Source organism: Papio anubis, chromosome 12 (assembly GCF_008728515.1).
Source record: "Papio anubis isolate 15944 chromosome 12, Panubis1.0, whole genome shotgun sequence".
In the NCBI taxonomy this organism is placed as follows: Eukaryota; Metazoa; Chordata; class Mammalia; order Primates; family Cercopithecidae; genus Papio; species Papio anubis.
In genome coordinates, this window is record NC_044987.1 from 38,501,715 (window position 1) to 38,517,781 (window position 16,067).

General features: G+C 36.1%; 1 protein-coding gene across 9 annotated transcripts in view; it reads left to right on the top strand.

Moving 5' to 3' along the window:
• Positions 1 to 1,751: 1,751 nt before the first annotated feature.
• The window catches only part of MTMR2 (myotubularin related protein 2), an 88,865-nt gene continuing 74,549 nt past the window's right edge, over positions 1,752 to 16,067 (top strand). The window contains exons 1-2 of one of the 9 annotated variants that reach the window (XM_009187145.2): positions 3,128 to 3,416; positions 13,318 to 13,388. Coding sequence is in view for 2 of the 9 variants with exons in the window: in XM_017948883.3 (XP_017804372.1) it covers positions 3,337 to 3,416 (80 nt within the window). In the remaining 7 variants the exon portion in view is untranslated. The other 8 variants (XM_003910576.4, XM_009187146.2, XM_009187142.2 and 5 more) reach the window with 8 other exon arrangements.

Genomic DNA, 16,067 nt, shown 5'->3' on the forward strand with positions numbered 1-16,067 from the left:
AGATTGTTTCCTTTACCGTGCAGAAGCTTTTTACTTTAATATAGTCCCATTTGTCTATTTGTATTTTTGTTACTTGTGCTTTTGAGGTTTTAACTGTAAAATCATTGCCTAAAGTCCTGAAATAGTTCCCTTATATTTTATTGTAGTTATTTTACAGCTTTGGGTGTTACATTTTAGTCTTTAATCCATCTTAAGTTGATTTGTGTATGTGGTAAGATGCGGGGGTCCAGTTTTATTCTTCTGAATATGGATATCCAATATATCTAGCACCATTTATTGAAGAGATTGCCCTTTCCCCAGTATGTTTTCTTGATGTCTGTTAAATCAGTTGGCTGTAAATGCATGTATTTATTTCTGGATTCTCTCGTATGTTCCTTTGGTATGTGTGTTTGTTTTTATACCAATATGCTGCTGTTGCTATAGCTTTTAATTTATTTATATTTTGAAGTCAGATAGTCTGATGCCTCCAGCTTTGTTCTTTTTGCTTGGGATTGCTTTGGCTTTTCAGGCTCTTTTTTAGTTTCATGTGAATTTTAGAATTTTTCTTCTTATTTTGTGAAAATGACACTGATATTTTGACAGACATTGAATTTGTAGATTGCTTTGGGTAGTATGGTCATTTTAACAATGTTAATTGTTCTGTTCCATGAGCATGAAATGTCTTTCCATTTGTTTGCATCTTCTTCAATTTCCTTCATCAGAGTTTTATAGTTTTTCTTGTAGAGGTCTTTCATTTCGTTGGTTAAATTTATTCCTGTTTTTCTTTTTTTTTCAGTTTTTGTAAATGGCATTGCCTTCTTGATTTCTTTTTTGGTCATTATTGATGCATAGAAATGCAAACTAATTTTGGATGTTGATTTTGTATTCTGCAACTTTATTAATTTATGAGATCTCAATTTTTTTTGGTGTAGTACCCATACCTGAACTGTTGTCAGTCTGATGAGATCAACGCAATATTGAGAAAAAGTGTTTAGGAACTTTTATGAAACTTTCAAGGAGTAACATCTGTTAAATCTAATAAACAATTTGGCCTTGTATTTTGCATATTTTTTCTTCAATTTTCCTAGTGCAGTTATCCCTTAGTATCTGCAGATTATTGGTTTCAGGACTCTCAAGGATAGTAAAATCTAAGGATGCTCAAGTCCCTTATATAAAACGGCATTAATATCTACATATAACCTATGCATATTCTCCTGTATACTTTAAATCAACTCTAGATTACTTATAATATCTAATACAATGTAAACGTTATAAATAGTTGTTACATTGTATTGTTTTCTGTTTGTCTTGTTTTTTACAATTTAAAAAAATTTTTCAATCTGTGGTTGGTTGAATCTGAGGACATGGAACTCATGGGTATAGAGGGCCAACTGCGATTAATTTTTCTTATATTTTAAAAAAAGTATTGGTTGGTGATGGTTTGAAAATTAAAAACAAAACACAGTTCCTTCTTGCAGATAGTCTGAGAAAAAACAGTCCAGATTATACATTGAAAAATTAATAACTTTTAGTGAGGTCCCGAGTCAACCGTTTTTTTTTTTTTTCATTTTTCTTTTCACTTAGAGTTCATCAGTTAATAGAGCTCACTAATTAATTTTCAGCTGATATTCTTTGCTTGTGTTTTCACTCTGAGAAGTTACTGTTTTACCAGTCAGGTTAGAAGTAATGCAGTAAGTTCAGTGGAAAAACAAGTAATAATAGATCTAATTAGTGAGACTGTACTGTGCAACCGACTCTGTATAGAGAAAACCGATTACGTAGATATTTTTATTCCCATTTTAGAGATGAGAAACAACTTAACCACAGCACAGAGCAACTGTAGTGACAGAACCGGGATTCCGACGCAGGTTTGTCTGGTTCCAAAGTCTCTACACCTTTACTACACTGTTCTTTATTAATCACTAGATAGAACCATACAAATATTGTTGTATCAGGCAGAAGATTTCGAGGGTTCTATTAACACAGTGCTAGGAATGAACTGGGTGGAAGAAAGTATATGGGTCTCCCATTGAAGGGTTCATCAGTGTTCACCATACTTAGGAAGTTTAAGTCAAAGTAGCTGACAGTGAGTTAGCATTTTGGAAGACAGGTAGAGATGGTGAAGAAATAAGGAAATTCTTCTATGAGTCATTATAGATACTTAAGCTTGTTAAAAAATGTTTTTGACTACCTACTCCTTTTGCCTACAGAGTACAGTTAAGATCTCTTAAAAATTATGGAAATAAAAACAATCGGTCGCTGTCTGTCCTTGCCAAACTGAAAAAAGGAACAGAACGGCTAAGCCTTTTGTGCTTAAACACATACTCATCAGTAACTACTTTAGCTCCTACAACTAAGCTAGGTTGTTCTTCTGGGGAATGTACTTGCAAGTTAATACTGCACTGCAAGTATGAGGTTTTTTTAAAGACATCAGTTGTACATTATAAATTAAATCCAGTTTAAATCAATATGATTCTATTTATCCTAGCAAGGAAGTTTTTTCTTTTTAAGGATCGTCTGATTTTTTTTTTTTACAGGAATAATCTTTGCATAATTTTACACCCCATACATGAGATGATTGGGATTCAATCTCAATCAGAAAAATCCCTTTATGGTGTCCTACTTACGTCCTCTGTAACAGAAAAATCCTAGCAGAAGCATTTCCTCTTTACTCAGTTCCTGTTCTCTTATCACAGTTCTATTCCTCCACATTCCCTTCCTGCTAGGCACGGGAATTTGAAAGGGCATGGAAACACTGGTAAAAGTTTGTCTTCTACTTGGGTAATCCAATACCACCGCATCCAGTAGTATATAATTCTTTTTGCATGTATATCAGTTTCCTCCCCAATCCCTCTTCCATACCTCTTTCTCACTTTTCTCTCATTATCCTGTCCTCTCGTTTTCCTTGACCTCCACATTCCTGTCTCAATCATCCTCCTGGCCTCAGGTCCTTATCTCTTTCCTGATACCCTCCTGCTTAGTGTTCCCTCATTCCTCTTACACCTAGGATTTCTCCTCCTTCCCTAAGGGTCTGGTCCTTTATCCCTCCCGCTTCACCAGACCCTGTCACCCTGGGAGCCGCCACCTCCCTTTCCCCAAGACCAGAGGTCGCGCGGCCAGACACATCGAGCACTGCGCATCGGTGGCGGCATCTGAGCGGGCGCAGTGGGGTCTTCCCGCGGCCCAGCAGCCTACGGGCGCGGTGCACTCTGGGGGAACATGGCCGCTTCCGGTCTCCCTGCCGGGCCGGCGCTGGCCTGACTGCGGCCCCTGCCCGCAGCACTCCGCCCTCCGCTTCTCCCGCCCTGTGGCCGCGAAGACCGCTTCAGCCTTTCCCTCTGCTGCCCCTGCCGCGCCATGGAGAAGAGCTCGAGCTGCGAGAGTCTTGGCTCCCAGCCGGCGGCAGCTCGGCCGCCCAGCGTGGACTCCTTGTCCAGGTAACCAGGACGCCCAGGGCCCCGCCCAGCGCCCGAAGGGGATGGAGAGGGGCCGGGGACCCACTGGATTGTTGTCCCGATTCGCCGATTCTGGTTTCTGAAGGCTGCGCCGGAATTCCTTCCCCGGGACTTGGGAACCACTTCTGCCTCCCTCTCTGGGGCGTGGAGGCTGAGGATAAGGAGGTTAAAACTCGCTGCTGCTTTATCGATTCCTCCACCTTTCATATTCCGATCTCTTTTTCTCCCCAAAGGAGGTGGCCCCAGTTAATTACTTTCTCCTGTCTCTCATTCCCTCTCAAACCTTTTTAAAGACAGTTCCCCCCGCCCCCATTCTTTTCCCCACATTTCCTGTCTTTCTCTATCACTTTTTCCAAAACCATCCTTCAGTCAATCTTTCTTCCTCCACCCTTTCTTATGTCTTTGGGTTTTGGATTCTTGCCCAAGCCTTTTCTCTCTTTTCATGGCTTCACTTTCTTAATTTCTTTCATGCTTTTCTCTACACTCTGATTTTCTTCTCGCCTCTCCTTTTGCTTAAATATGTAAATAAAAATGTCTCCTGTGCTTCTCTTTTCTAAATCTTCCAGCTGAAAGTCAGTATCAAGAAATCTGAGTGATTTTTATCCCCGGTGATAGGTGTAAGAAAACAAAATGAGTGGTAGTTTTCTTCCTTCTTGGGCTACTGGGTTCTCCAGGTTGTCATTTATCTTGTAACAGATGGGAATTTTATCCTGGAATTTTGAGGAGGACTTTATGCAGCTTTGCGGAGAGCTCTTATGAATATTAACTAGACGCGTTTTGGATACAGTCTTTTTCTTTGATTTTTAAAATAATGATTTAAAATTTTATTAAAAAATAATATAAGACCTGTATTTGCTTTTTATGCAGCCATGATGAAATCTGGTTCTTTTCCACTGAATAATAGTCTAATTGTTATTAGAGAGTTATTCGATAACTGCTGTGTGAAAACACAATTTTCATTTTCTCCTCGAATCAATTTAAGTGGCTCTATTATAATTCATTTTGGATTCTGCTAAATATGGGTAGTTATTGCCTTTTTTCCTATTGGTGTTCAGTACCTCATTGGGGAACCACTGTCTGATCCCATCATTCTAAATCTCTATATGCATTCATAGCTCCCTGCCCAGTCATTTTTCAGAGTCCTTAATAAGTACACTATAATTGTTGGCTTAAAGTGCCTTTTCTACCAGGCTATAAGCTATTGTACTTGAGGGCAATCTTAATCATCTTCATATCTCCAGCACTTAACATAGTCTCAGCATGTGATAGGTGCTCACTACGTTCATTTTTTTAAATTTGTAGCCTGAATTATCCAGGAGAGGAGTTTTCTTTGCAGTTTGATTATATATATTGCACGTTTAAATCAAGTATTTTTTGAATTCTGTATTGCTTTGAAATGTAGAAAGCTGAGGATTAACATGTTTAGTTGTAAAATTCATTCAGAAAACAGGTTGGAAAATTCTAATTTTATGGGAAAGTTACAAATGACAACTATGCCTCAGAATAGAATAAGAGGCAACCAGTACTCTTATTCGAGGCAGAGGAGTCAGAACCACATGAAGCAGCATAGTATGTTAGAAAGAAGGAAGTATTGGGAGTTAGGAAGCTCCCATACTGAAGTCTCTGGCTGAGCTAGCTCTTTGGTCTTTATCGTTTAACCTTTTTAGTCTACGGTTTTCTCATCTTTTAAAATAAGAAGCTTAATCTAGAAAATCTGTAAGGTCCCTTGGAACTCTAAAATTGTCATTTTTTAAATGTTAATGACAATACTAAGATAAATGCATTGGTATTAATTTTAAAGATAATTCCTTTGCAAATAACCTGTTTTGGATATTTGCAATTACGCTAAATAAGTGTCTTTTATTATCACAAACTAATATTTCTAACGGTGCCACTTTAACATATTTATTTCCTAAAAAAGAAAGCCCAGCAAGTTTAAAGTTTATGAACTTCTTTATAAAAAAGTATTTACTGACATGAATTTTAGAAAATTAAGTACTCCTCGAGAGAATTGTGATTATAGATTAGTCTCATCCTCTCTGGACAAAAATATAAGTATGATTCCTGTTTTCCATGAGAGAATGCCAGCTTTCATTACTCTCCTCTGGAAGACAGAAAAGTAGTATTTACTTAATGTCTACTGTATGGAAGTTTCCCTGCTAAATTCTACGTATCTTTTATTTCATTAATCATCATACCTGTTTGTGGCACTCTCTTTAATCAACAGTATGTAATAGATACATTATAGACACTAGTTAGAAAGCTTAATTTTAAACAATCTAGGCTAACACTTCTTCGCAGTTGATTCTAATACATTGCCAGTGTGGAAAACTTAATCTAGGCTAACACTTCATCTCAGGTGATTCTAATACATTGCTAATGTGGAAAACTTAATCTAGGCTAACACTTAATCACAAGTGATTCTAATACATTGCCAGTGTGGAAAACTTAATCTAGGCTAACACTTTATTGCAGGTGATTCTAATACATTGCCAGTGTGGAAAACTTAATCTAGGCTAACACTTTATTGCAGGTGATTCTAATACATTGCCAGTGTGGAAAACTTAATCTAGGCTAACACTTCATCGCAGTATCTTAATACATTGCCAGTGTGGGACTGCTGTAGTCTGGGTGAGGCTGTAAGCAATGCCTGGTCTAGATTGTTTATTTCTTTTGTTACATTAGCCTTTGACAAAGCAAAATTATTGCTATTTGGCCTATATTATCTCAGTTTTTGCAGAAATGATGCCCTTAAATTGTAGTTTATTTTTATGCTTTCTGTTTTTATACAGAGACCTAATTGGGAAACTGCCTTGGGAATTTGTTTTGATATCTCTGGCAAAATAGTAGTTAATATTGTTAAATGTGTCACAGAATGTCTTTCACCCATAGATTGACATAAATTTCTGCTGAATTTAGCTACAAGGAAAATTATTTATAGAAAAAATTATGTATGCTCCTTGTTTGTTAGTAAATGCTAACTACGTAACTGCATGTTTCTCTTTAGCTTAGTAAAACACTTTAGTCAAATTTATATCTGAAGGTGGAAATATACTCATCTCTAATTTCTTTAAGTACTTTTATTAGTACATGAACTCAAGTTAAATATTATGTGTTGCGTTTAAATGTATTGATTAGATGTTTTAAGCCCTTTTGGGAAGTAGGAAGAATAATACACTAATCCATGTGGTTGCCCATTGTTTTTTGAAAATGACATACTTGGCCGGGTGCCGTGGCTTATGCCTGTAATCCCAGCACTTTGGGAGGCCAAGGTGGGAGGATCACTTGAGCCCAGGGGTTTGAGACCAGCCTGGGCAACATAGTGAGACCCCGTCTCTAAAAAAGAAAAACTTGTTAAAATAAGTAAAAATATTTAAAATGAAAATGGCATACTCCATTGAAGTTGGATGAAAGGCCATTGTGCTATCTGTAGTTCACAATAAACATATAATGGGTCTTACTAAGTATCTGTAGTCATTTCAGAGTTGCTCTTGTCTCCAGTTATGCCTTCTAGGTCATCATAGGCCTGATACCTTTGCCCACAAGCGGGCAATTTCATTCTTCATATGATACCCAGATAGTAGTTTCCTAACCAGCTATAGTTATGTCATCCTGCATCTTTAAAAAAAAAAAAAAGTAATTGTCAGCTGGGCGTGGTGGCACGTGCCTGTAATCCTAGCTACTTGGGAGGCTGAGGTACCAGAATTGCTTGAACCTGGAGGCCGAGGTTGCAGTGAGCCAAGAATGCGCCACTGCACTCCAGAGTGGGCAACAGAGTGAGACTCTATCTCAAAAGAAAAAAAATAAAAAATAAACAAAAAACAGTAGTTGTCTTTGGTGAGTCCTGCTTAATATTGCCATACTTCAGTAAACTGTTCAGCAACTCTTGTATATCTTGCTGTTGGCCATTCTTCATGTATGTCTAGCCTAAAAGAGAGCGGGGGTTGTGGAAAAATTCACTTTAGCATCCTGATAATCTAGTTATGTTCTGTAATTTTATTCTTGTTGGGTGTTGTCTGATTCTTGATATAAGTATGACTTTATAGGTAAAATATATAGGTAAAATAATATACTATATAGGTAAAATAATACTGTAGGTCAGATGTGATAATAAGAGTAGTCCTGAGTCTCAGAACTGTAATGAGTTACACAGCAGAATTTGACATTATATTGGTAATAATCTGCCATCTTAGTCTGGTTTTCGATTTTTCAGTTTATACACTAGTATAAAATGCACTGCTTTAGTGGGTTTCTTTGATTAGTTTGTATTATGCATAATCAAATGGTAAGCTATCCAGTGCCAAATAGGTGCTCAGTGAACATCTAAATGAAAGAATGTTGACAGAATGTTCACCACTGGTCTTGTTTGTTGTTCCCATTCAAAGGATTAAAAAGGGTTCCTTCTGTTGAATTTGGCCTGAACACTTGCAATTTCAGGTCTAAGTTGTAGTTATTTTTATGCGAGACTCTGGACATCTTGAGCTGATTTTACTGGCTGTATTATCTGTTCTGTGCCCAGTCCCATACATAATGAGGTTATTATGTCCTCTTCAACTACCTATTTATCCATCTGCTACTCTTGTTTACTTTTGCCCCTTTTGCTCTAACTTGTGTTGTTAGTCGTTTTATTTAATGTGTATTCTTGTCATCCTTCATATACCCTCAGGCTTTAGTTATTCTGGGTACCATACTTGTTTATCCCAGATTATTTTGGTTTTATCAATTTCTAGTATATAATTTCATTAGCATTGATGAGCATCTTATATTTACATTTAACTTCCATTAAAAAAATCAAAGGGGAGGTACACATACTCAAAGTAGTTCTCAACTGATTGCATTTTTAAATTGCATGCCTGCCTTAAAATTATCATCATTTGAAAACAGCAATTCCTGGATTTTTGTTTCCATGGATTTTGATTATACTTACAGCCTGAAGAAGTAGAAGAGTTTCCTAGATTTCTAAAACACATTTTGTTGCAAGCTCTCATCTTTAGGTTTAGCCTCAAGGTCACTTAAGAGTGATGTGTTGGAGGCCAGGTGCAGTAGCTAATGCCTGTAATCCTAGCAGTTTGGGAGGCTGAGTAGTTTGGGATGGCTTGAGCCCAGGAATTCCAGACCAGCCTGGGTCACATGGCAGAAAACTGTCTCTGCAAAAAAATAAAAAGTTAGCTGGGCATGGTAGTGCATGCCTGTAGTCCCAGATACTTGGGAGGCTGGTGTGAGAGGATCACCTGTGCCTGGGAATGTTGAGGCTGCAGTGGGTTGTGATGGTGCCACTGTATTCTGACCTGGGCAAGACAGTGAGACCCTGTCTCAAGAAAAAAAGGGATTGTAGGAAAGATGCTTTTATGTTGTTTTTCTAGTAGTGGTGATGGATTTGTGTACAATCACACATTTTTACCCATTCCCTTTGTCACTCTTGGCATGTCTTCTGAGACAGCTGGCAAGATTAGAGGTAGAAATTATAGCTGTAAAACAGAATAAAGCTACCAGATTGAACCTACAACCTTGGCATTATTAGTAGCACCTTGCATCAAACATTGAGCATATCAGACTAAAAATTACTTATATTGGATTTCATTAATTAAAAACCCTCGAAGAACTAAGTTCTCTTAGATAAGAACCAATATGGGTCTGAAATATGTAATTATGTAGCTTTTCAGAAAGGACATATTTAAAGAATGCAAGCTGATAGTGAACCTGAGACTGGGTCCCGTATATATCTGTATTTTTCCTTTTTATGCTATTATCAATAATTTCCTATTAGTGTAGATCAGTAGTTCCCAAAGTTTGATCTCCAGGCCAGTAGCATCGGTATCTCTTTGGGATTCGTTAAAAATGCAAATTCTTGGGCCCTACCTTGGACCTAACTGAATTAAAATTTTAGGGGTGGAGCCCAGCTGTTGGTGTTTTAGCCAGCTTTCCAGGTGATCCTGATGGACGCTACAGTTTGAGAACCACTGCCTTGGATCTTTTGCCAATTGGTGCCTTTTGTAATGCAATCAACGTTATTTAAAACTAAGTTAAGGTCTATGGTAGAGATACTGTGGAACTATTACTTGAAAGCATTTTTGTAATAAATGTTGACTAAAGTAGTAAAAGGTAAAAGTCATCTCTGGTCGATTTATTAGATTTGATTTCTAGTAAACTTCCTAAGGCATTTTTCTTTCTCAGTCATGAGTACCACGAAACAAGAATATGTGTTTTAGGCTTTTTCTTAAAAATAGATTCTTAGTGAGAAAGATTAGTGGAAACAAGCGTTTAAAAAAGGTACAGTTGACCCTCAAACCACATGGGTGTGAACCGTTCAGATCCACTTTTATGTGGATTTTCTCCTGCCTCTGCCACTCCTGACACAGCAAGACCAACCCTTCCTCTTCCTCCTCAGCATGTGCAATGTGATGAGAATAACAAACTTTATGATGACTCACTTCCACTTAATGGGTAGTAAATATATTTTATTTTTCTTGTGATTGTCTTAATAACATTTTTTTTTTCATTGTTAGAGTTCGGTTTATTGGCGTGCAGCCTGAAATATGTTTTGATGGGCTGTTTATGTTATCGGTAAAGCTTCCAGTCAACAGTAGTCTATTGGTAGTTAAGTCTAGGGAGTAGTTTGGGGAGTCAGAATTATATGCGGATTTTCAACTGCATTGAAGGTCAGCACCCCAACTCCTATGTTGTTCAAGGGTCAACTGTATTATGAAGAAATAATTCCAGGAGGCCATCACTTGAACCCATAAAGTTTGGATTATGCCCAAGGGAAGGAGACACCCTGGATACAGATGACCAGAAAGCAGTAAGTTTATTTTGGAAAGCTTCCAAGTTAATGCTATTGTATTCAGAATCACCAGAGCCAAAGATTGCATGTGATTCAGGATTTGAGTAATGGAAATTCTCCAGATTTTAGTGTGGAATATTTTTCCTTTGTAAGGAGGATGGTTTTGCATATGTAAAGTACTTGCTATCTTTGTGTCTACTGTATGATTTAGTTAAATTGGTAGATAATAATTAAACACTATTAGAGGTGATAGTCAAGGATAGGCAGTGATTTTAAAAACCGCTTTCCACAGGAAGTCAAGTTAAAAACAGAACTGTTTAAAAAGATAAGGTTGGTACTAGATTATAAAAATAAAAAGGACTAGGAAAGATGCCTTCTTGAAAATAATAACTTCAGTTCCCTTTCCTGTAGCTTTATTACGCAAAACTAGTTATGCCTGTCCCTCCTAATATGTTTCTATATAGGTACCAATGTTGTCTTTAATATAAACTGTTAATAAGCAAGCTTCATAATTCTTCCCTTCCCCAAGTACATAGGACCTGTGGCCTTAATCACTGGTGAATATTCATTCTTTCAAAGATTCTTACTTTGTATGAATAACTCTTGGTCTCTTTAAATATTTTTAGTCTAGAGTAAATAAGAGCAGATGCTGTGTATTAAATATATTAAAAATTAGCTGTAAAATATATTTTAATTAAAAATTTAAACACATTTGGAAAATTCTTTTTTCTTTTTTTTAAGTTATGCTTTAGGCTTAGCAGCGCATAACAGAAAATCCAAACTGACAGTAGCTTAATATAAGAGATGTTAAATTTTTTGTTTCTACATGAAAGCCTGGAGATAGTCAATACAGATCTAATATGGTGGATCTGAAATATCAAGGACCCAGATTGTCTTACATTCCAGGGTTACCTCATGAACCAAAATTATTGTTGGAACTCTAGCTATTATGTCTTCAGGAGGAAGGGAAGAAGAAGACCATACTCTCTCTCTTTAAAGGATACTTTTTTGGCAGTCACATGTCTTGTTTTTAACCTTACATCCAGTTGGCTAGAACATGGTCCCATGGCCATACATAGGTAAACGAGAGGCTAGGATAGGCAGTCTCTTCTGTGAGGCCTTTGTGCCGAGCTAAATTTGGAGGTTCTGTCACTGAGGAATAGGAGAGAATGGGTATTGGAGTCATAGCAGCTTTTCCCCTTGTGTACAAATGAATCATTTAAAAGAAAGAAAGACATTTTCCACCTAAATTCTGCAATATTTCACTTATGCCAGAGACACCCTTAGAGTTGCAAATGCAGTTACCAAAATAGGAAACACACTGAAAGAGAGGAGGTAACATATTGTTGCAGACCAAAGAAGAGAACTGTGGCTTGGAGCACTCTGAACTCTTGAGTTTAGGTTTCTGTTTTTTTGTGTCTTGTCTTGGGTTAGATTTTTATAATCTTAGTCTGGAACCATAAAATGAAAGTGATGCATTTAATAATGGCAAGATCATTAAGTGATGGGGAAATAGAAATCAAATGAAGAATGGGTTGATGTGCTGTTTTATATTTCACTTGAAGAGCTCAAGGAATTGCATGGTAAAGTAGTAGTGGTAATGACGTTGATAGTCTACTCTGCTTACTTCCAGTTTGATGTCCATTTCCAAGCCATGTATCCATGTATTTTATCCTATTCCTGAATGTTGCATCAGGTTCTACTTAGGTATTTTCTATCATTTTAGTTGTAAGGATGTGGTTTCCATAAGGGAAGTAAATCTGACCATTTTAGTTTATGAATGCTTTTGCCAATATTCAGTTTGTTTTTATATCCTTGACCTAAACATTTTATTAAAAATCCAGAGACATCTGTGTCTTATATATTCTTTTGTCACCTAACTTAAATATTAATATTTTAAGCATATAATTTCAAACCTAAGGAGTTTAATAATTTGGAAGTGAATAAAAGAGCATATGTATGTAAGTCTCCTCTGGATTGATAAAACGTTTATTCATCAGGCTCCGAGGATTTAATAGGCATTAAGTCAGAAATATATCCATTTCTCTTCTTGGCTGAATTGCTTTTACTGATACCAGCAAATGAGCAGTTGCTGAGGTAGGGAGGAGGCCTTGTCTGGAGGTTATGCATTAGCAAAAGGGAAAATAACTGGCTGATGATGGGCTGGTGATTACAAGCCTTAATATTCTTGAGCTGAGCCAAGAAGCCCAGCAAAGCTCAACAATAAAATTTTGTATAATACAGATGTTCTCTGTTAACAATATTAGATAAAATTCTTCTATTATAAGCAAAGGCATTGCCTCAAAATAGAAATACCCAAGACAAGCCTTGCTTTCCTAGTGGTAGACAGTTATAGCAATAAATTAGTAGTATTAATATTAAACACAACAATAATAATATAAATAGCACAACATTTATTGCATGCTTACTATGCTGGGCATAGTGCTACATTTCTTCTATGCATTTTCTCATATAATCCTCATAACTGTATAAAGTAGAGAGTGTTAATGTTTCCATTTTACAGAGAAGAAAACAGAAGATTAGAGAGGGCACCTTGACATGTGAATTCAAGTCCATTTGACTTCAGGGTCTGTGCTCTAAAGAACACACATGCCTGAAGATCCAGTGCCCCAGGTGCAGACCAAAGCTTTGTAGTTAGAGGGCAGTCCCAGGGCAGGTTGATTGGGTGGTAGTGATGAGGACACAAGTTTCCTTGACCTGCTATTTTGCTGGAGAAGGATAAAGATACACTATACATTGACCAAGTGAGAGTGTTCATATTTGGAGAGAATTTTCTTTACCTTTGAATGTTTTTTTTTTTCCTTCTGATAGAAAATAGAATGATTTTTTTTCTTTGCCTGATGATTAAGAGGATAGTATCATTTCATTCATTACCTGATGATTAAGAGGGTAGTATCGGTAGTATCATTTCATTCAAAATAACAGTTTTACATTTTGAAGACCATATAAAGCATGAAGCAGGTAATTGCCAAAGCCCCCTCCCCACCAATCCCTGCCCTGCAGGCTTTGCACAATGATTTAGATTCTTTAGGGTTCCTTAAATTTCTGAATTCCCCTAAGTTCCTTTGTGTTTGTTTACAGTTAATGTGTTAAGAGCCATTGACATTTGAAGATCATCAGAAGTGAAGATAAAACATCTCAAAAATTATAATGTAAGTGAATGGTAAAATGCAGATATAAAAATAGACAAAAGTTAATATTGCCAGCAATATTTCTGGATTATATATTGTCCGAAATGAAATTTGTACATATGAGTAACCAGTAACTTCAAACTTTCCATTTCCAGGTCCCTGTCCTTAAAATTCTGTGTTCTCTTCTACTTGGGGAAAACAGTCACTAAGTTTTAGTCATCCAGTAATTTTCCATTAGAATTCTTTTGGCATCCATGTTCTGTTTTCTTCCTTTTCTTCCTTAGCACTTTGCAGTTTGACTTCAGAAGCGGATGACAAGAATTCATGTTATATGCAAAATGTTACAGATACTAAGGTCTTTGCTTTCCAGCTATTGATGAGTGTTGTGTATGTTATTCAAGTGTAATTTTACTACTGTTTTGTATGTTTCTTAGCCAAAAATATGACCAGTTAGCTAGCCGCCTGCCTTCCTCCCCTTTCCCTCTTCTTTCTTTTTTTCCCTGCCTCTTTCCCTTCCTTTCTTTCTGTAAATAATTGTTTAACATCTACTGTACCCTACACACTGTGCTAGATTCTGAATTCCTAAAAGCTTGGTGCTGAAATGAATATCTTTTTATACTCTTAGAGGGATTAGAGATCATCCAATTGGTGTTTTTCAGCTGTGGCTGAGGACCACCTGTATATTTCAGTCAACTGTGAACTTGGTGAACATTTAACTTCCTAGGTTTCAGTGTGGACATTCTGAATCACTGAGGTGACGTTAGGAATCGGCATTTAACTGTTGGAGAACCACCGATCCAGATGCATTTGGATGCTAGTGTAGTTTCAGAAGTTTTCAGATGTGGAAATAGATCTAGAGAACTCTAATAATTTACTCCAAAGCACAATAAATGTTAAGAGGGCCAGGAAAGGTGGTGGTTTTCCTCTACAGAACTATTGAGTGTCAGAGATGATCTCCTAATTCCCAGTTCTAGACTTTACCATGTAGCATCATGATTTTTTTTGCAGGGCCGTATAGCTTCACTGTGTTTCATGTCTGTAGAACCCTCTGCTTATACCATGTATAAGATTATAACCAATCCATCACTGTTCCTGAAAAAATAAGAGGACATATGGGTTATGTAAATGAAAAACGTACTGTTTCTTCATTTTTAGTCAGATTTGTGACTCATTCTGGTTTTGAAATCATTGGATGATAGACTTGAAGGAAAGAAAAACCATTTTTTTTCTATCCATAATATTATTCCTACCTGGATTTAAGTTTTATGCTTACGAAAATGAGGATCTGATTTCATTTTTTGAATGAAATAGTAGGTACAAATTTTATAGTGTTTTGCAAACAGTAGGTGCTTGAAAAGCTATACTATGAGCAGTTTACTGTTAAAACTTTTCTTCCTTTGGATTCTGTGAAGTATGCTAGTTAGGAGTGATTTTATTTGCTTCGTACAGAATCTGATGCTTTATATACCAACCCAGAAACTTTAAATAATTGAAATAATTTTACTGTATTTATAATACTATATTTTATAGTTGGCATTCATAAGATCTCTGAGGGACTGAAATTTATAAAGTATTTTTGAACTATAAGAGTTTTAATTTTAGTATCGAGTATATTTTATATTGTATTGTGTATAATATATTGATAGTTACTGATTTGTCACTTTATATTAGTAAATCTCGTTTATCTTAATTTTGGAAATACTCTGTAATTCTCAAATTACTGGGAAGTTTAATGATGCAGTGCCTTTTTTTAATATTTCAAGGCACATTTTAATTATAAGATTTTTAAAAAAATCATTTTAAAATAGCCTATTGATTTCTAAAAAATTTATTATATTTTTCAATTATAAATTTTCTTTTCATTAAAAATTTTTTTGTTCTTTTCATAACCATGGAATCAAAATTGTACATATAATAGCTCTAGAAAGGAACTTTATCTGTTATGTGGTTTTCTAGTTTATGATTTCTAATAACTAATCTGGTAAATAGGGAAGAGTATTCAAAATTAGGGAGAGATGTCCTTGGCGGGCATGGATCACTGAGTAATGTCAATATTTTGATTTTTAGCTTAACCTTTCTGGACTACAAAGAGAAAGACGTTGAATGCTCTACCTTTCCTACTGAGAGTTTTAGCTTAGTAACTGGAAAAAAAAAAAACCCCACCTGTGTTAACTTCATTTATATGACTTAAAGGTTTGTGGAGAAAAGTTGTATCTCATTACATTGAAAGGATAGTGAAAGATTAATTGTATAATAATCAGTTTTGCTTGTCTTGGAAAAACAAAATATATCTATCTAGATAGCAAAAATAATGGATATGACTTTCTAATTTAATTTAATGAATTCAGGTTTGCAAGGTGGGATGAGAAAATTACATGACAGATCATTTTTCAAGACAAATTTCCATGTTTTCTATGCTTGTCCAAGTAAAATTGTTTGTTGAGCGAGTGTTTAGGGAATACATCACCTTCTCTCTCTTAGTGTTTCTGCCTATATACTTTAGTTTGGGATGGAAGGGTTAATTTCAGAGTTCTAATAATCTGACCAGTTTTCAGTTTAGTTTGAGTCTTCTCTCAGTTAAGTGATATTTAAATAACTTTTTCCCTCTAGGCTACTTATAAATCTATGTGTTTTCATTTGAGCTATCATCTGAATTTGAATTGGAGGTTTTTGAAGAGATTCTGAGAAGCTCCTTAAACG